General features: G+C 40.0%; 3 protein-coding genes across 9 annotated transcripts in view; 1 reads left to right on the forward strand and 2 right to left on the reverse strand.

Annotated features, from left to right (window-relative positions):
- The window catches only part of fam168a (family with sequence similarity 168 member A), a 26286-nt gene extending 18863 nt beyond the window's left edge, over positions 1–7423 (reverse strand). Inside the window, exon 1 of one of the 4 annotated variants that reach the window (XM_020619962.1) lies at positions 7195–7423. The gene's annotated coding sequence lies outside the window, so the exon portion shown is untranslated. Of the gene's footprint in view, positions 1–6911; positions 7052–7194 lie in introns of those variants that run through there. The other 3 variants (XM_020619959.1, XM_020619961.1, XM_020619960.1) reach the window with 3 other exon arrangements.
- A 1277-nt stretch (positions 7424–8700) lies between these two features.
- On the forward strand, positions 8701–16543 carry kbtbd3 (kelch repeat and BTB (POZ) domain containing 3). Of its 4 annotated transcripts, none has more exons than XM_020619944.1 (11): positions 8701–8878; positions 9250–9535; positions 9661–9826; positions 10256–10438; positions 11176–11349; positions 11437–11727; positions 12309–12551; positions 12633–12923; positions 13009–13158; positions 13338–13504; positions 16521–16543. In XM_020619944.1, exons 2-10 carry the CDS (start codon positions 9261–9263, stop codon positions 13458–13460), a joined length of 1896 nt encoding a protein of 631 aa, XP_020475600.1. In that variant the 5' UTR covers positions 8701–8878; positions 9250–9260; the 3' UTR covers positions 13461–13504; positions 16521–16543. The 4 variants fall into 4 exon arrangements, with proteins under 4 accessions (XP_020475600.1, XP_020475599.1, XP_020475598.1 ...); XM_020619943.1 differs by lacking the exon at positions 16521–16543 and adding an exon at positions 15065–15104; XM_020619942.1 differs by lacking the exon at positions 16521–16543 and adding an exon at positions 13639–14851.
- On the reverse strand, positions 15073–15446 carry sln (sarcolipin). Its single transcript, XM_020619945.1, has one exon. It carries the CDS (start codon positions 15252–15254, stop codon positions 15159–15161), a length of 96 nt encoding a protein of 31 aa, XP_020475601.1. The 5' UTR covers positions 15255–15446; the 3' UTR covers positions 15073–15158.
- Positions 16544–22147: the final 5604 nt, after the last annotated feature.

Below are 22147 nucleotides of genomic sequence, written 5' to 3' on the forward strand. Positions count from 1 at the left end.
CATTCCTGGTGAACATGTATAATACAACACAACCCCCACGCCGACTGTATCCTCCCACATAATACCTCACCAAGCATCTACTCTTTAAGCAACAAATCAAAACCGGTGGGCGTTATCACACTTCAGCAGAGGAGAGAATAGAACTGAAGAGACTTTTTTTTGTTTTAAATCCTCTAGAAAAAAATTTAAATAAATAAATAAGCATTTCACTTGAGTCATATGACAAAAGGAACCAAGAAAGAAAAACCATAAGACAGTTAAAATCCTGACTGCAATGTGGTGCTTCAATAGTATATTTCTCTATAGACGAATTCATATTCAAAATAAAAACCATCACTAACAAAGTCATTTCCAATTGCCGCATTAGGCGGCTCTTTTTGTATTTGTTGATTATACATCAGTTAACTAGGGATTCAATGATATTTTGGAATTTTGCTATATTTGCGACAGAAAATGTTTGGGTCTGTGACAGTATCAAAAGGATATTACATGTACATTTGCATTCAGGCTGCAGAACTTCAAACTGATATAGTCGATGCGGCTGTTGTGCGGCAGCATTTCAGTTTTCTCTTTTCCGCCTGTATTATTTCTTGAAAGGTAACTAACAAATGCCAATCAATTTGCAAATATTGCCAAATGACAGCAACACTAACCCTGTTTAGGACTGAGACAGTCCTGGATACTATCACAGAAACAGCTGGGGCACAGCAGTGCACAGCAAGGTAACAGAGATGGACAAACAAACCAGACACACAAATGCACAACCAGCCATTTAGAAACTACTACCAAAGTCTTTTTTTTTTTTTTTAAAGTAAATGACATGGTTTGAAAAAACACCTCAAAGCACAAATCTCTCCTTTATGTGGCATCTTCTTCTCCTCATGCTGGTGCTCTAAGCAGCAATTTGCTCAATAGTACCCCTAGTGGTCAGGGGAACACCTGCTTCAACTTCCCCGGTACAGAGAACTCAACTGCCCTTTGGCACAGCAACCAGACATAAAAAGTTAAACCTGCTGAGGGGTAATAAAACATTGATGTTCCACTGACTTGTTTTGTTTACAAGATCCAGATGCTGCAACAGTATATTATTCCATTTCATAAGAGGACTGCTCACCACCAGTCGGACAGAACTGACAAAGCCTCTTGGATGAGAGGTGAAACGTCTTCTACCTAAAACTACATCCAGATGATTCCCTCTACATTTTGTCAACATACTACAACCTGGATGACTGAGGATTTATGAGAATCAATTCTTCAAGAAATGAATCTGAAGATTATGGATAATGGAAATAAGTGTCAGGGGCAGGCCTACTATACTATGCTGCCGACCACTAACCATCAGCTTTAAGGGTTTATTAAGCCCTTAAAAACTGAGAACTTTGCACAATAGCAACATTATTTATGAGCAGAGGCTTTTAAGAGTTGCTGATTAATGCCAGTCACTCTTCTGTTGCGTCAGTAAAGATATTTCAAACTTTCTAAACATACAAAGCTACGTGGAGTATTTTTTTTTATTTTTTATTTTTTATCTAATGCTCAAATCTAACTGGCCCACTGATCTACCCGCAGTGCACTATGTACACTGCTAAAATGATGTTCAGTTAGATGCAAGTGTTTTACCTGTCTCAGGAAATGGCTGTCCACACTGGTCAGCGCTGTTGCTGCTCCATTTCTGCTGGATATATAAGTAGCCAAACATATGCTAAAGAGGGTTGTTTCGCAGTTTGTTTGGAAGCTGTTCTGTCCTCTGGCAGTTAAAGACTAGCAGACATACCTTAAATAATCAGTAATTATTGCTGTGGTTTGATGAACTGTCACAGTAGGAAAAGAGCCAGTTTGCACAATATCAGGACCCTGAAACAACTAGAAAGTTATTCAGCCATCAATAATTATTTAAACTTGTTTTTCCAACTGTACCATATTAAATGTCTGCCACAAAAAAATGCTTATGCAAATAGTGTCCCGGGTGTAAACTAGCTTCTGATGAGATGAATTAGTTTCTCAGAGTAGAGCAGTGGTAGACTGAATGAATGGTTGGCTGATTATTCAGGCTGATATTTGGCATTTTTAGATAACTGGCATCAGCCGATGTCTGTGCTCACAAGGACCATTAACAATAAATGTCTGTAGACACAGCATTTTGTTTCTTGAAAATGTGCGGACTTTTTTTGGGGCATTTTTCTAAAAATAATGAGTGCAGTGTAGAAAACAGAGTATATTCAAATACTTGAAATAATTAAAATGTCTCGTTTGTTACTGAATAGTATTTGATGCAAACAAACAAACAAACAAAAAAAACATAATACATCAACCAGTGACCACTCACTAAAGATTGGTATCGTCAAATGGAAAAACCCATATCGGTTGACCACTAGCATAGAGAGCTGAAACACAAATGTCCCATTTCAATACTAGCATACAAGACTTTTTTTTTTTTTTTTGTAATAACAGCATTTGACACAACATGCTGATGGATGTTAAAGCAGAATTAAAGACCACTACTGCAAATTTTAAGCTGGTAAACTTAACTAATTCAAACTCAGGACAATCCAGCATCACGGGATATAGAACTCTTTGGATACTATCCCTTAGGTATAATTACACAGTAGCCTGTATGTCCAATTTATGCATTGCTACTACAGAATGAGATACTATTGACCATGACTGCAAGCATCATTAATGAAACAACAGCCCACAGTGGAGGAACACGCATGTGCATACAGTATGTGTACAGTTGCAGGCTCTCCCCTCAGAGTGACTGACAGCTGAATGCATTACAAATTTGCTACCATGGGTCAGTTCAAGGCTGAACAGTGGTTAGCGCTTTCGCCTCACAACAAGAAGGTTCCAGGTTCGAGCCCAGGCCGGCCCGATGCCTCTCTGTGTGGAGTCTGCATGTTCTCCCTGTGCTGCTTCTCTGCAGGGACTCCTGCTCCATCCACGGTGTTCCCCTGACCACAAAGCTTAGATTGATTGGCAACTCTAAATTGCCACTAGGACTGAGTGTGTGTGGTCAGTTGTCTCTGAACGACCTGTCCAGGGTGTACCCCGCCTCTCGCCCAATGTCAGCTGGGATAGGCTCCAGCTCCCCCATTCAGGAATAAACGGTAAAGATGATAATGGATGGATCAGTTCAATCTTTTAACCTGGTCTCTCTCTCTCTCTCTCTCACTCACTGCCACTATATACAAGCACTCACACACACACACACACACACACAGTCCTGTCTTAGTATAATTGTGAGGATTTAATGCATTAACTAATCCCTTACCCTAACCATCATAAATACATACCTAACACCCAACCCTTACCCTACCCTAAACCTAATTCTGCCCTGTACCCTAAAACCAAGTCTTAACCCTCTGAAGCTGTGAGAACTGGCTAAAATGTCCTCACAACAATGGTATCAAAAGAATTTTGTGCATGCTACGTCATAAATGTAATAAAGACCTGTGAACACCATTGTGGTACTGCAATGAAAAATCCTTCACGGGGCCTAAAAAGCATTTTCTCCATAGACCACAATGATAAAAATAGGCACCTGGAAAAGTATTGACAGGACACCTTGAACTATAAAAGAGGCCAATTGTTGCTCTTTGTATAAGGAATTTTACCAGAGCCTAGAAAACTTTTATTTTTGTGACATCATCCTAAAGTAAATTCAGGGCAGCAGGGAAAACACTAATGCACATGTGCAGTGGGCCCTATAATGTCTAAGCAAACCTGGAAGAGCAGTGCTTCCACTATATACGTTTTGCACCGGCAACCTGCCACTGTAACATTATTGTTGCTGCTGCTTCAGAATGTTATGAAATAGCAGGTAGATTTTACTGTTTAACCCGTCAGACGCAATTTGTCCAAATGCATTGGAACTTCACACCTCACGAGCTAACGTTACTTATTGACTGGTCATGAATCTCATGTCAAAATAAACATCATGTTCAGCCCTTTCCAATGAAGCTAGTATATAGTATACATACTTTTTGCCCAGTGTGCCAGGAGAGCAAGTTTCATTCAAGTGACTGGGTGCCAGGTTTTAGTCCGAAAGCCAGGTTTTCATGATGCACACGCACACAGACCAAAGAGAAAACACCAAGTGATGATGTATCCCAACAACACTACTTGGGAATCTGTTTTCTACGTTCACATAGAAGAGCTGATCTTATCAAAGTTAACACAAATGTGATAACTGATGTTACAAACTGTAGGTACCAGAGTAGTACAAAACAAATATTGACACAACGCTACCTGAGGATCAATCCATTATCAACAATTACAATGATCATTTTTCAGTAATAGGGCAGTCTAGTTAATCAGTCACAACCAGGTGAAGTAAAAGTGAGTACTATTTGTTGATCTGATTAAAATTAAACACCACTGGCACAGTCAACAGGAAAGGTGCAGCATGACAAGCATCAACACATTTCTGTAACAGTAGATGGAGTGTCTCCCACATTTAGTGCTGATATACAGCTGCAGGATTTCCTGTTTTGTTCTTTATACTGAACTTATTACTATTTTGGGTGTTTTACAGACTAAATAATAAATGAAAAAAAAAATCACTAATTACATAGATTAATAAATTATGGAAATAAATGTTGTTTACTGTCCCAGTTTTAGCAGTGAACTTCAATAATAAACACTTTCAACTGTACTAACTTTCAAATATGGAAACCCTGTTGATTAATCACCAACTTTCCAGCTAGTTCAACCACACAAATGACTGCATCTTCTGGTCTCCATAAAACAAGCAAACAAACACACAAAGACATCTGTGATATAGTTGTGTGACTGTGGGCCAGACAAGGGACACAAGAGGAGGGTGAATCAGGAAGCTGCCATCTATGATTGTTTCATTCACCGATCTGTGATGGGCAACTCTTTAAATGGTTCAAACCACATGAGAATGAAGTACTGGAAAGACAACAGTCTGCTATACAAACACAGACTCTTGTAACATTAAGTGACTCCAGCCTTCAATAGTCTGACAGTTTTATGGCTGCATTGTACAACCCACCATTCATACACATGGTCAACCCATGCCAAAGCCCACATGCCTCCCCATCTACTCTGGTCTGGCAGAGTAAAGGGGGTCACCGTAGACTGAACTAAACTAAAACTTCAAACCCTTTGACAAATATTTAATTCAGTTCAACTGCAGTAGATCTTTTTAAAAATAATTCAAGTCATCATTTGCAAAAAATACTTATAAATATACTAAAAATGGTGGCAGTATATTGTAATTTGTAAGTAGGTTTTTCAAGGTTGACCACTGTCCTTGGATTTAATATGCCTTCACCCAGGTGATGCAATTCTGCTACATGCTTCTCAGTAGCCTTTATAATTAAGATTGTGTTGTTTTTTTTCCCCCCCATTGGAAAAATCAGTATGACCTATGCTGCTTATGAAAGGAAAGATTTTTACTAGATGTTACACAGGAAAAAAAGTCATCTATTTTAGCATAGCCTGAATTTAATAATTAAAATAAGTCACATCAGAGAATGTCTAACATACACGGTGCAGTGCATTTCTTCCTGCCTCTGCAGAATAATAATTGAACTATATACACAGTTTACTTGCACTGTGTTTCCAGAGGGCCAAGAACAATAATATCTCAGAAATCTCTTCAGACTGATAAGGCTTCTTGAATTAAATGGGATTAGTATTCAATGACTAAAGCAACTAATCCCTCCCAAAAAAAGTGAAGTGAATTCATTACATTGATAAGACTACTCACAGCAGAAAAGAAAAATATGCCTTTTGCAGTTTTGTGCAATCCTGTCACGTTTGCACTATGTGAGCTTCCATTTAGTCTTAGTATTATGAGAATCAGAAATTACAGGGATGCCCTGCTGCAATAAAATGAACAAAAATTAATAGCGGAGACTTTGAGGACACGCTCACTTTTGAATCAAAAATGCCAACCATTCCCTATTTTAAACTTTTGAATTTGCTTTATCTTTACATCAGGGACAGTTGGTCAAAACAAAACGTAATTTGTAAGCACTTTTCACTTGATGACATATCCACTATTTTCTGACATTTTCATTGACAAAGATTATTAGATGAATCTTAAAATAAGCAACATATTAATCTATATGAAAACGGGAATTATTTGCAGCACTTGTATATCTCATACCTCTCCCCCACACATGAAAATGCGTGTGCACTTTTGCATTTGCCTTATTCGATTAAACTGAACATTTGCAGAAACTACATGGTTGTTATGAACTTAGGAAAAGCCGATGCGCATTAGTATAATTAACACCCTATATTCTCATTGCATAAATTTACATAATGCAGAATACACGTCAGCCCTTGTTTTGATCAGACAATTTGACAAATTTCAAACACTGGACAGATGCAGTACAAAACCCAGTTAAAAAGAGATAACTTCCACTCGAAGATACAACTGTTTTGTTCCTGACGGTGACTGTAGCCTGGAGAACACCGCCTAGTACAGAGCCATTTACATTTACCACTACATTAGTGGTTAATATGCAGTTATAGCCACAGTATGGCATGCAATGGCAGTACACTGCATTCCAGAGGTAGAAAGCAACGCCAAAACAGCCATGGTTAGACAAAAATGGTCACATTCCAACAAGCTTAAGACACCATTTTGAAAATCCACCGATTTCTAGATAACAACTCTGAGATGCCATCTTGCCAATTATGACCAGATTAGCTAGAGTTAGCATCGAAATTCAACCATTCCTTAGCACCCCATGCAGGAATCCGTATGGGTCACATTATAACTAACATTAGCCTAGCCTAGCTTGTCCGCTAGCCCGAAAAGACAACCGCTAACACGCCGTATCATCCCTGTATCCTTCGGCACACGCTGCTCAAAATGCTAATTAGCGAGCTAGCTGGGGTAAGATTAGCAAATGACTATGAAAAACACTCACATTAGCTCAAACTGGAAAGCACCGGCACAAAAGCAGCTAAATTCACCGCCTGTCTGCAAACCACCACCGTTAGCACCCGTACTGTTACGACAGCTACCACCAGTTTGACTCCGCTATTAGACCTAGCCTATTTAGCTTAGCGCGCTACTTCCCCACTGTAGCCACCACGGAGGACAATTGAAAGGATACGGAGGGGGGGGGGAAAAAACAGAAAAAACGAACAACTAGCAATTCGACACATGGACATTCCTGCCCTCCATAATAAGCATCGGACAAGACTTACCAAAGCCGCTCGGTCGAACAAAAAAACAGACTCCCGTATGTGTACGTGCTTTCTCCCGTATCTGCCCTGCCTCCGATCGTTGCAGAAAGACTCTGCTACAGCAGCGTTTTATCGGGCTAGTGGGTAGACAGCTTTCACACGAAGAGACGGTCACCGTGTGGGGGATGGGGATGCACTGCCGAGAGGGAGAGAGGGAGGGAGGGATGCAGGGATGCAAGGAGAGAGGAGGGGGCCGTTAACACACAGTGGAGAGGCTTTAATAATAGCAGAATAATAACATGTAGATCAATATACCAGACATAACCAAACCAAAAGAAAACCAGTAAATGAGTGACGAGTGGGCTGAGTGATGAGTGTTATTCATTCTGACTGACATAACAGTTCCTTTCTCTCTTAAAGCTTCAAGAATCAGTGTAAATCGACATGGTAGTGTACTGATGAAGATGAAGGTATATAATTACGATGAAGTGAAATTACCGGTATTTCAATGTTGTATATACATATATATATATATATATATATATATATATGTATATATTTAGTAGTAGGCTAATATTGCTATTGCACGTTGGTAGTATATAAAGGCCTGCAGCTGTGCGTCTTTGTAATCAACATTTCCAGGCAGGAAAGTGTGTTATTTGGTCAGCTGCAGCACTGTGGTGGTTAAACGGTACTGCAGCAAAGCTGGAAGTTCATGTTCATTAATTTGGATTCAGTGTTTTATGTCTCATGGATAAGCACAGCCACAAATTTTGCTTCACAGCAAGGCAGCGCCATCCAGTGGCGATGGGTTGCACTGGCTCACAACATATTAATTTATGGGCAACGTGCAGGGCTTACACGACCCAGCTGAAAAATATACACTGTCCATAATAAGATGCATCTAGGCCTATACAACAACAATGAATACATTTTCAGTGAATGAATTAATGTCTGTAAGTCACTGTAGTAGCTCAATAAGGATTTTTAACCAATTATACTAGGATATAAATGAATAAATTCAAATGATTTATTTCAGTGTTCTAATGTAGCCAATATTAATGTTTATAATAAATATCGTTTTTGCTTTAATACCATTATTCGCCTACCACTTAAAACATTGACTTATTCATATATGTATATATTTTTTCGGTTAAGTATTCCTGAGACCTGATTTCTGCATTGAATTTAACTGAAACGATAAACCTAAATAACAACGACTATGGCTATCTGTAGAGAAAAGGCCACCATAAACAGCTCAAGTCAGCAAACACAGAGATAGTGTTTACCGGTACAAATTTTATTATTTCATTTTGTAGTGTTTGGACACCCCCATTATTAAAATATTTGTAGCTTAGCGGCTCAACCTATAACCACAGATTCTACGACACCTTAGACAAGAACTGTGTACACTTTCATCGAGTTTTAAGCCGTACAATAATGAGAACTACAGTTCCCAGTCGTCATTGCGCCTCTCTCTACCGCAAACAAAGAGGCGCATAAACGCGCGCAACTCGAGGGGTTTATAAAAAAAGAAAACAATCCCATTATTTTTATACAAAGCAGGGCACTTCTAGCAAATGTGATGTTAGCGACAAATAGGTACAACCGCAAAAACCAAAAGGATGTCCGAGTCCTCGCGTGATTTCACGCTTGCGGAAGTTAAAATGGCATGAGAAAGAGAGCTCTCCGAGGTGCTGACACCGTGAGTAGTGGTTGTCCTTCTTCAAACTACGTATTCCTATATGTATACATGCTTGACTTTTATCAGCCATACTCTATCTAAGGTTATGTGTCATATTTTAATTTCGAACCGAATACTTGTTTGATAATACTGAATGTGCCCGACAGAAACCAAGCTCTTTCTTCATTTACTCAATAATATTATGTTTCTGTGGTAGTGTGAGTCTGTTACAGATGTGCTAAAGAGAAATACTGTAGATTTTTAATGCATTAGCTTTTTTATCTTTACTCACCCACACTTGTCTCTCATACTGTTTATTTCAGATATAATAACAGACTTGCTACATTCCCATGAATGGCATTATATGCTCATTGTTTTTTCTATCATGTCAGAATTTGCCCAAATGGATGAAAATCAAGAGTCGTCCTCCTGTATCAGCAACACCCACAACTCCAGCAACAGCCGTACCAGCAGTAAACCTGGCAGTTCTCCACAGTGCAATGGGGTTCCAGAACGTCGCACCCTGCTTAGGGTGTCTGAGTCTCATGGAATGCAGCTCCTGGGTGTGCTCCGATCATTCAGGGAACGAGGCTTGCAGTTTGATTTTACCATCAAGGTCCAGGAATGCAGTTTCCCCTGCCATCGCTGTGTTCTTGCAGCATGCAGTGATTTCTTCAGGTATCTACTGTATCTATCTATTTATCTGTCTGTCTGTCTGTCTGTCTGTCTGTCTATCTATCTATCTATCCATCTATCTATCTATCTCTATTAATGTCAGTGTTATGTGTAACTTTTATGTTTAGGGCTATGTTTGAAGTGGACATGCGAGAGCGTGGGGATGGTTCAGTTATTCTGGGTAACCTGTGTCCAGTGGCAGTGGGTTCCTTTCTGGACTTTGCCTACTCTGGAGAGGCACTCATCACTGAAGGCAATGTAGACATGCTATTTCAGCTTGCCTCCTTTCTGCAGGTAAAAGTATTATTATTAGCACCCACAAAACATCTCTGCATTCTTATTCTTCATCTAAAAAATACAGAGGAGTGAAGACAAGCACAAAAGCATCTCCTCTGTATTTGAATTGAATTTGAGCCTCATGTAATAGGCAAGTGTACAGCAGTTTCTGAATAAATGGTTTAGAGAAAATATAATTAAACATTATCTTTTGACAATTTTTTGTTATAACATTTCAGTAAATTTGGAACCAGATTGCATAGTTATATTGTATGTGTATTTTTATCACTAGCATTTAATATGGTGTTAATTTAGCCTGGCCAATATCTCCCATTTTTTTCACCAATTTAAATTACATTAATTAAGTGAAGATAAAATGGCTATATGATATGATTGTTATGCTGATTATTATTTTCTAAGCCACTGGGGTTCAATTTGTATCTTCAGGTGTCAGTCCTGTCCCGAGCCTGCAGTGACTTCCTGATAGGAACCTTGGATCTTTATAACTGTCTGTCCCTCTTGTCCCTCGCTGAGGCCTATGGCTCTGCTTCCCTTCTCCAAAATGCCAATGAGTTTGTGGTTCAAAACTTTTCTGACCTTTCCAAGACCCTGGATTTCCTTGATATGCAGGTGATACTTGAGACCAGAATAAGAACTTTCCTGTATCTGAATATTGCATTCACATACAGTACAGAAGAGCTTGAGGTGTGGCTTCTAAAGATTGCAGAATATCTTTTATAAGACTCTGTAGTCCCTTCAGTCAGTTCTCATCCTGACTATATATTGTGTTTGCAGACATTACATTCTGTTTACTGAAACAGTTAGTTAAATATGTTCATTTTAATTTTAATGTTAATTTGCAGTGACTCATATAACACACATTACTGTAAAATGTAACTTAATGCTCAGCTATGCCTATTTAAAAATGTGATGTGTGATAGAAGAGGTTTGAGAAAAAGCCCTCACAATCACCATAACCTCTAGAGTCCCTGCGTCCTCATATGAGGACCGCACAGCTTGGGTTTCCAAAGCTCAGGACTCTAGAGGTTAAAACTGTAACAGGCATATTTATCATTATACCTCAGTTTTTTTAGCTTGTCTCAGGCTGAGACAAGACCTTTAAATGTTACTTATTTAAACTGTACCTGAATTTGATGTCCAAATGAGTGTGAGAATCTTGATGGACTTAAGAAATTGTTGAGAACAATTTTCCTGGGCACAGGGCAAAAGTAATCAGTAAATCTGGCCCTGGAGGTCTAAAAAAAGGCTTCTCTTATGTAAAAATAGCAATTATGATCTTTATATTGCCCCCGCTCATATCAAGCCTGAACTCACTTAGCATATTACATTTATATTGCTTCTTTTAGGTGAATGTGTTGGAGGCCTCCCTAAGGTCAGATGCTTTAAATGTGCCCAGTGAGGAGGCAGTGGTGATGTCACTTCTTAGATGGATATGTTATGATCTCCCAGGAAGACAAAAACTGTTGCCAGGATTGTTGTCACTAACCAGACTGCACCACCTGCCTGCAGCTGCACTAAAGGTAGAAACACACTGCATGCATTAAAGTTAGAATTTTGTGCAAGTTGCAGTCTCATGATCATCTCATGTCTCACCCCTTGTCTCTCAGATTCTGTGTGAGTCAGACACTCTTCTATGCAATGATGAGTCTTGTCTCGCCCTGCTGTCTGAGGCCCAGAGCAGACAGACTCTTTATAATGGCCTACTCACTGATGCCAGGCCTGCCACAACACAGAGCTACATCTACATCCACAAGACAGAGGAGAATGGAGAAATCCGCCACACCTTCTGTTACTGTCTGGAAACAGATCAGTGGAAAGAGCTGGAAACGGGACATGGGGAGGGGGCAGTTACAATGCCAGATCCACCGGGATCCTGCCTTACCAGCTATGCTGAGAAGGTACAGCTGGGACTGGAACGTAGCAAGAGTTCAGAAAGCAGTAGTTTTAGTGACCCTGTAAAATGAAGCAATGTCAACTTGTGACCTCTCTTTACATGTTATAGCTGTAGTGTGGGTATAATTTCTGAACAGTTCAACTATGATTCCCAGATTGTTTCATCTGAACATTTTTTTAAAGAGGTAATCACAAAAGGTAATAGTGCCCATTATTCCACAAAAGCAAAACTTAGTAGGATGCCAGAAAAAAAAACACATTGTGTGTAAAGAAGATCTTTATTTTCTCCTTCTTATCCTTTTAACAACATTTTCACCCCTTAGTTTTATTTGGAGACATTTATGGGAGTCCCAGCCTCCATGTTCAGGTTAGAACAGGTGTGGGAGCAGCACTTCAACAGTTGGTGATCCAGGCTACTTACAGTATCTTCTACTGCACCTGTCAAGTAAAATTAAGCAGTGAACAAAACTAACTTGATCTCATTCACAATGACTTGTAAATAATCTTTTCCCTGCACGTTTTCATCTTGCTCTTCATTTTATTTTGATAAAGTTCCTCATCTTCTCTACTTCCCGCTGGCTCTAAGATGTTTGTCACAGGTGGTTGTCGAGGGAACTGTTGTCGGGCAATACGTCTCCATGTGGCCGAGCCATTCCATGATGCCACGGATGAGGTTTGGTGCTTCTGTCCTGTGACCCTATCATGCACAGCTGCACCGGCCATGCTGAAGCCCCGCACCATGCACACAGCTGTAACCTGTTTGGACCGAGTATATGTAATTGGAGGACGGACCAAGGGACCCAGAGGGGGGGCTCCCAGTCTGCTGGAGGTAACAGTGTTTCCTTTATATACACCTGAGACCAAATTATGTCCCAGACAAATTCTGTTATTTTTTTATTTTGTTCCCTAGGTGGAGTATTATGATCCTCTGGCCCAGATCTGGTGTTCAGTCAGCCCACTGCCCACTGCCATCTTCTACCCTGAAGCCAGTGCTTGTGGCACCATTATCTATACACTTGGATCAGAGGTGGAAATCACAGACTCCTTCAACCCCTCACTGGACTGTTTCTTTTGCTATGATGCCCGACAAGACCAATGGAGCCGCCTGGTGACAGAGTTTGGCCAGTTTTTCCATGCTACACTGGTCAAAGCAGTGTCAATTCATAACATACTACACCTCTGTGACCTGTCCACTTATAAGGTGAGCCCTCAGATGGGCACTTAGAAGCTTTAAGGGCTGTTAAACAGTTAAACACAAACTTTAAAATGTGCCTTTTCCCATCTAGGTTTACAGCTTTTGTCCAGAGACTTGTGTGTGGAAGGGTGAAGGGTCGTTTGAGTGTGCCGGGTTTAATGCTGGAGCAGTGGGTATGAGAGACAGAATCTATATCCTGGGTGGAGACTATTCACCTGATGAGATCACAGATGAAGTTCAGGTAACAAAGAAAATCACCTTTTCTATTCATCAAAGCTACCCTGCTTTCACTTTATTTGGCTAGCTGATGTTCTAAATCATGTTCACATGACCTAAAGGTGTGTCAGGCCTTTCAGTGACAAAATGGTGCTTTACTGTGTTGACTTGCACTCTCAGTGTGTTTTACTATTACCTGTGTAGGTGTACTACAGTGGGAGGAGTCAGTGGGAGGAAGTGGCACCCATGCCCAGAGCGCTCACTGAGTTCCACTGCCAGCTCATCAGCTTCAGCAGATACAGAGACCCGTGGGGTGATGCAGCGTAATACACTGCAGAGAGACATGCGTAAACACGTGAGCGGACATACAGGTGCGTTACATGTCAGTAATATAAGCAACTACCTATGATGAGTCTCTGGCTTTTAAACCTGTTCACATGACGGACAGTGCTTCCAGAGGGAATAACAGTCATGTCGTCAACTAACGCCACATCTCCTCTCACAGATCATTACAACACAAGATCATCTGAGGTGTATTCATTTATTTTTTATTTAAAGGTTTGATCCTAAAATTTGTATGAGTGAAGCACCTGCTGTCACAGGATCTTTACTGTGTCAGTCTAAATATGGTGCCTCCCAAGGAGGAACCCTATTATATAAGACTATTTCAGAAATCTATTTTAGTACCTTCTGGACTATTATGGTTCAATTTAATAGCTCCCCTACAGCTAGAATAAAAAAAACAACAAGAGTTTATTGTGTAATATTTTACACTCCGCCATGTAAGAAAAAGACAATGTGAAAGCCCTTTCAGCTTAATGTGCTTCATGTGAAAGTACAAGTAAAAAGGTATTATTTTGTAATATTTTCATAAAATTGTCATATACACCATCCTTCATCTTTGTGGCTTTTCCATATTATTTTTATGATTTTCATTTCTTTGTGCTGTTCTTTCTAACTCATGGAGAGCTGTTCATATATAGTAATCTATTTAAAACTGAGCTAACATATTTTCACGGCAGTATTGTCTAAATCATCTTGTGGATTTTCACTTTAAACAGCTTGCCTTTATTCAGTTTCAGACCTATAGCCCCGCATGCCTTGTTTCTTCTTGATATATAGAATTTCTGTATGTGACCAGACAATAATAGATCACCCGATTCCCCTCTGCAACTGATTGTTTCTATTCTGCCAACAAGTGAAAAGTGTGTAACTTTATCTGTGCTTGTCTATCATAAAGAAACATGCTCTTTAGCTTGAGTCTATTAACAAGAAGGTCTGCTCAAACATAAACTCTCAGAAACTGCAAAGAGAAAAATATGGGCCTCCTGATGTAAATAATGAATGCAATAAGTTTTTGTTGTTAAACAGAAAAAGGACCCAACAACTTAAAGACTGTTTTATGGCAAGAATTGAACATAAACATAATGCTTCATTATCTGTGTTGATGTCTTCTATGATTAAACACAGTATCTGCGTTTGACATGTTCATAACGTCAGTAAAAGCACAACAATAGACACAACAGTGTGGTTCATACTATCAGTGAATGACACACTGTGACTCGGGTTACTGTATATACTACCGTACATAGTGACATGGTAAAGTTTCCTAGCAGTTATTTTAGAGTCCCACAGTGAAAAACTAGCACTGCAAGCCCCAGTTCATTTATTTTTATTCACCCTCACATCTGTTCTGTGATTTAACCTTTTGGCTTTTGGCAGAAATTCAAGGCCACATTCAAAAAACACCTCTGATTACAAAGACAGATCCAAGAGTTGTTTGTCATTGACAGCCCTGGGTATAGCTGTAACACAGTCATATAGTTTCTGATTGCTGATATGACTACTGCAGCTCAGACCAGATTATTGATCACTGAATAAAAGAATGAAAAGCTGTAAAAACTGTATCTGAACAAAATTCAATTCTGCAGCAAAGTCCAACAGCAACCATGCTGGCCTCCCTCCGCACTTATCTCTCCTTCTCCTCTACCCCCTCATTCATCTTGTCACTTCTCTCTCCATGGCTCAGTCTTGGTAACTTTTCACCAGCAGCCACATCAGCAGCACAGTGATTAAGACGACCATAAAATTGAGGAACAGCTCCTGCGTCGAGCGGTCCATGGTGGCGTCACAGGCGGATAGGGTAGGCGAGGCTGGCAAGGAGCACGGGGATCTGCTGCTGAGAAGATGAGGAGGAAGAGGAGGAGGAGGAAGGAAATCTGGAGCTGTGTTGGATGGTTTTTAAAGAAGTCTGGCTCCTTTTTGGACACTGATCCAAGACCTGAGAGGGAGCAAAGGTTACACAGTTTCACTGTTACCAGCGCTCAGCAGGAGGAGTTTCCAATTTATCTCTCTCTCTCTCTCTCTCTATATATATATATATATATATATACACACATGTTGCATGTCGCACACACCCAAATGCAGTCACATACACAAAAAGCATATGTAATATATTAATACACACACAAACGGGATATTAAAAACTGTTAGGAAAAGTTTTCAGTGCATAAAATGACCACATTTTTGCATATTGATCATAGTTGCATATTTTTCATTTCTTAGTTATCAATTGCAATTTTTTTTTTCTCCCAGCTGTGACACCACTGTTCAGGATGTTAACACAAATCCAACAGTCAGTGTACAGTTACCTACCCACTTTTGGCTGTGATCTCTATAAACTGACCTCCAATACAGCAGCTTGCTTCTTACTGGAAACTTCTTTGTTGTGGCACTTCTGCTCTGTAGCATCTATTAGCAGCAGCTATTCTTCTTGCAGTTGTCCAGCTTTCTGTGGTCACGGGAGGCAGGGCCCACTCCTAAAGTAGTGATACTCAGTGGACCGCCCATGATTCACATACACACAGTCTGAAGTCACACACCAGCTAAACAACCAATAGAGTGTGTTATTCTCCACAATCTTGGCCACTGGCATGTTTGCCCATACAGAGTCTCTCCCTCACAGACACACACTCAACAGAGGCGGGACTCAGGGTTATTTATAAAACATTATTGCGGCTACTAGTTGGATTACGGTTGTTCTAAACACAGTACTTATCGTCTGGTGGATATAGGGAGCTGTAACAATATCACTCAGGATCCAGGGAGGAAACATGCACAGAGGCAATGAGGAACCTCTCCAGAATGTAACATATGAGGCATGTAGGATTTAAATCATCCTACAGTATACAATACAGTCCTTTCAGCAACTGCACTACTCTTATTTTCAGCTTTCTTCCTGGCTGTTGGATAACAGCTGGCAGTCATCAGAGACAATAGCAGGATGTGCAGGTTACAGAGCAATGTGGCTGGCACCCTTTTTAGTCAACTGATGTATGAGCAGACGCAGGCAGGCGACCAGGCTGAATCAAATTTTGTTTCCCTCAGTGGAGTGCCAACAAGCTGAAGGGGAAGCACCAATGATGTTACCTGACCAGAACTTCACAATAAACCCTGAGAGGTAGTTTCACTCTTTGTCTGCTATCTTTCTAAGAGTTAGATGAGAAGATGATACAACTCTCATGTCTGATTGTTTATCATTATCAACAGCCAAAAGCTTAGCATAAAGACCAGAAACAGCTAGTGTGGCCCTGACCTACAGTAGCTAAATTCACCTAGAACCTTTTTTTTATTTGTATTGGTTGACATTTTCATGATGAGTCTTGCATGGGTCTTAGATTAAGAAGAGACAAGAGTGCAGCCCTTTTTGTTGACACTGAAGGACAATGACTAATAACCTTCATCCTTAAAGCATTTTTGTTTACTTTCAATCAATTAGTTACCTAAATTAAACCCATTAAGATGGCCTATTAGTATGTGGTATAATCACAACAATCATCTGGACCAAAACATACCTTTACCAGTATTACCTGAGCTGTGACATTACTTAAACACACAAGATGTGTTGATTAGTGAGCTCTGCTGGTGGATGGATTTTGCTACCAAGCTGTTTTCCCTTTTCATCTACCATGCAGACATGAGAGTGGTAAATCCAAAAAGAAAGCATGCATATGTGTCTAAAATATTCCTTCAAATAGATGTTACATAATTAAAAAGCTGCAATTTTAATATTTTTTTTTATTTTCATTGTTTTTCTCTCTTTTGTGGTAGGCATTGTACCTTTACATTCTCTCTCCTCTGTGTTATCACTGGTGCTAAGAAAAGGTTTTTGGCACTGAACCTGTCAGCTCATCTCACACTTGACAGCTGCTTAGAACAGTGTTATCTCAGAACTAGTGCTAAGCCCCCTTGACACACATGCACCTTCTCCTGTATATGCAGAGGGGTCACAGCAGGGCACAGTGAGCATGAGCACGGTGAGTGAGTGAGCACGACTCCCTTTCCATCACAGCATTCCAAGGTCATTCCAGGATTAATAAACTGATCAAAAGGGTTGCCATTTTATAACCCTGCTGCACTGCCAGCATCAGACCAACAGTAATTTGACCCAGGGGTTCCCATTGTCACAGAGACCCAGCGCTACGTGTTACTGAATAAAGGAGGGTGCAGGATGGACCACAGCCCACTCTGACAGCTGTATGTGTGTTTAAGATATAAAAGTGCTGGCAGGGTTATCCTCTAAATCAGTGACACCATTCTTCACATTCTGGGGTGCTCTGTGTGTGTGTGTGTGTGTGTGTGTGTGTGTGTGTGTGTGTGCAAGCCCCTGTTATTTCTCACACTGTGGGGACTGAAACCTGCCTAAACACTCACACTGTGGGGACTCTGGCTTTTTTTTTTTTTTTTTTGTGGGGACCAGATGAATTTTTTTAATTTTAGTGTGATGAATTGATTTGAGGTTTTGGTAAGGTTGGGGTTAGGGCTAGGAGACAGGAAATTAAGGGATGTTTTTTGCAAGCCAGCTGTGAGTGTTAGGGTAAATAAACAATAATGGACAAAACAAATGAATTCATCAATAATATACAGTATCTCTACAATAACTTTACAGCCATATGCTTACAACTAATACATTCTTAGAATAACCTACAGTGCATCATAAACACAAGATTTATCCCATCTAATAATTCCAGGATCATTAAGTTATTTACCTGACTAACTAATATAAAATCATTATGTCAGTACATTAAATAATGCATGAGCAAGTAGACATTTAGTTTAGCTTAGTATAAAGATGCAGGCAGAAATGGATTGCCTGCTAGATAAAAAGAAAATGCACCTACTGGCACTAATTAATACATATTTTGTTTGTTTAACAAGTACAAAATGACAAGTTGTGTTTTTCTTCCATTCTGTACACTAAGCTAAGCTAAGCTAATCACCTGCATAGGCAACTATAGCCTCATATGTACAGTATATAGGTATTAATACTAAATTAAAAATTAAAAATCTAAAAACCATGAAAACCTAAACCATATAAATGACAAATTAAGGTTTTTCTTCCAGGTTTTATGCTAGGCTAAGATAAGCTAAGATAAGACGCTTATCTGCTGGCTCTGGTGCCATATTTGTATTTTTACAGTTGTATTTTATTGTCTAGGAAAACAAAAAAAAAAACAAAATCAAGCAAATTTCATTTAATTTTATTTGATCACTTTACTACTACTGTTGCTTTTGCAGTGACAGGAAAAAGTGTTTTTTAATCTCAAACAAGATTTGAAGCAGAAAAGGTTCTAGTGAAGAAATATTTCCTCTTATTCAATAAACACAAGTTATCCTGCCTGCATGTTACAGTACACATTGGCACTCAGAAATGGTTTGTCCCACAGCGTCTAAATCTTTTCCACTGCAGCAGAGGTTTGAGGGAAAACATCATCTCAGCTGACTGTCACCCTGATAGTGAGATGATACACACCCCAGACACACAATACTCAGCCCTGGTAATATTTTGGCTAGTTGAACGTTTGAACGGCAGAGCTCTTGCCAAGGAACCTGCACTAGTAACTTCGATCCCTGTCTTATATTCCTTAGTTCTCTATATTTGTCACTGAAGAGACTTATTTTCAGTGCTACAGTATGTTCTGTTCTCAGGGATTCAAACTTACTGGTGTCACAAACCTCTTATAAATACATTTCAGAAATACAAGTATATATATATCTTTATATATTTTATTTATTTATTTTGACCTATGGTCATGAACTTTGGGTCATGACCGAAAGGGCAAGATCCCGGATACAGGCGGCCGAAATGAGCTTTCTCCGCAGGGTGGCCGGGCGCACCCTTAGAGATAGGGTGAGGAGCTCGGTCACCCGGGAGGAGCTCAGAGTAGAACCGCTGCTCCTCCACATCGAGAGGAGCCAGCTGAGGTGGCTCGGGCATCTGTTTCGGATGCCTGGGAGGTCTGGGCATCTTTGCTTAGACTGCTGCCCCCGCGACCCGGCCCCGGATAAGCGGAAGAAAATGGATGGATGGATGGATATTTTATTTCATCCTTCTTATGTTTCATCATCTCCATGGAAATAACATGTATTTTTGGTTAATATATTTCTGCATTTATACCAGCCTGTTCAATTCAATTCAATTCAATTCAATTCAATTCAATTCAATTCAATTCAATTCAGTTCAATTCCATTCATTTCAATTCAGTTCAATTCACTTCATTTCAATTCAATTTTATTCAGTGTTATTTGTACAGTGTCAATGTACAACACAATCATCTCAGGGTACTTTAAATAATAAGGTCTAGATCTGCAGTACTATAGAGAAAAACCCAGCAATTCCTTCTTGAGGTGGGCGACCGTCTGCCTTGACTGGTTGGGGTGAGTGGATAGAGGAGAGAGGCAGAGAAAAAAGAGAAGCACCAGGACACAACAAACACAACAACAAACAATCAAACTCTAGGCAGGTTGGTGTGGCTGGTGACTGCTCATCAGTTACATACAGCTCCAGAGCCAGGGCTACCTGCAGAAAGATACAGGGAGAGAGCGAATGCATGCTACGGGAGAGAGGAGACACACAGTTAGTGACATGTAATACTGGCATATAGATGCATCAAAAAAGAGGACAGGAGAGAAACTCAGAGCACCATGGGAGGACCCCCAGCAGCCTAGGTCTATAGCAACATAACTAAGGGAAAGCTCAAGGTCACCTGACACAGTCCTGACTATAAGCTTTATCAAAAAGGAAAGTCTTAAGTCTAATCTTAAAGGTAGAGAGGGTGTCTGCCTCCTGAACTGAGACTGGGAGCTGGGTCCACAGGAGATCAGCTTGATAGATAAAGGCTCATTCCTGTCAGTACTCTGGCTGCGGCATTTTGGATTAACTCATTGCTTCTGTTTTTAATTGCTCTCATCTTTCCCCAAGAACAGATGGATATCTGTTTACACAGAGTCTCTAGAGAGTGGTAGAGATCAAAACCACTATTTTAAAAAGCAAGTATCTTTATCTGGCTATCTTTGCTCTGCAGTATCCAGCTAATTAGAATACAAAGATGCCAGCAATAGGAGTTTGGCCTCTGGTTACTGGCTCTGCATTTCAAAGGGTGATGGCATACCTCAGGGTATATAAATGGTTCCATTCTGGTTACGGATGCTTGGCTGATGTATGAGGTGAAGCTGCCCTTGAGCATTGGCTTGGGAAATATCACGCTAATCTCCTGTGAAATTTCCACTTCATACAATGTTGATGCTCATGCATCCACTGTCATTCTTCACAAGTTCGTGAATGGCTGATCATCTGTGAAACATATGTTAAAGTTATGATTCAAAAAATTGTTTTTTCACCTTGGGCACACAAAAACACATCTCATCAGCTTAATCTTTATTACTGGATTGTTCATCAACTACTAATTGGACTTTGTCGTGAGTCTGTTTTCTCAACTGCTGTTTCTAAGGTCAAAAATGAACTCCAAACTTCAAATCTTGAGTAGACATAGATAAAAAGTCCTTATAGTGGTCTGAAAATTTGTAAAATGTCCCTTATTTTGTCCATAAAAACTGCTACAGTACATTTGCATACATGGACCTTTGCCTATTTTCCCTTAGAAACTGAATCTGACCGGCATCTTGGTGTGTCATCCAGTGCTCATAAAACAGTGAGGATTTTATTAGATGGAGCAGAGTGTTGTTGATATGTCAGAGAGGGCAGCCATGTGCTCTCCTGTCTGACCAGCTGTTGTTTTGTTGACTGAACCAAGCACGCTGTTAAGACGACCAAGGGTTCCCACTGACCAGCAGCTCAGCTTGGCACTGTAATTACTGAGATGGCTGAAGACAGGTGAGGGCTACACCGCATAACACATTCGTGAACAAATGCACGCACAGACCACCACACACTGATACTCATGCACAAACACTTCATGCTCACAAACATGTACAAAGACGTGCACATGAATGCTGGAACACACACCAATGCCCAGAGGGGCTGTAGAGTCATTAATCTTGTTGTAGAGAAATTCATATGCAGGATCTGAGCTAATTGGCTCCTATGAGAGGAAGCAGACAGAGAGCAGTGACTGGAGCAGGCACCGGTGCACTAGAGACAAAATAATAGACAGAATACATCAGTTACAATTCTCTGACTGTGATTGGCTGCTTTTATATGTTCTGCATCTGTCCTGGTGGGTATTTTGTTTTGTTGTTCTTTTTCTTTCTTTTTTTATATAAATATTTAATGTAGCCAAATAGCTTATTAACACATTTTATCTTTTAGTATCAAGTTGCACAGCCTAGAATGATCCACTGAACATTTAGTCTGCCTTTTTTCAGAGATTAGGGAGGCATACAGGATTTGCCATCAGGGTTTAATTCACAAGGCAAAACACTAGTCATCAGTAAGATCTGGGTATGAAAGTAGCATAGATAAGAACAATTTAGACAAATTGAACGACAGTAATCCTATGCTAAATGCATACCACTTTGGAAGATATGTCCCAGGTGCAACATTATACACTAGGAACTGAATAGTTGGGTTTCCCAGGGGAGATATAAAAAATTATTACAGTTTTGCTGAGACAGTCACAAAAATATACTTTATTTGCCTATATAAGTGGCCCTCAAGCACATTATAGGGGGAATGCACGACTTTGTGGAAAATGTATTTTTGTTTCTTACAATAT

Source organism: Monopterus albus, unplaced genomic scaffold (assembly GCF_001952655.1).
Source record: "Monopterus albus unplaced genomic scaffold, M_albus_1.0 scaffold229.1, whole genome shotgun sequence".
Classification (NCBI taxonomy): Eukaryota; Metazoa; Chordata; class Actinopteri; order Synbranchiformes; family Synbranchidae; genus Monopterus; species Monopterus albus.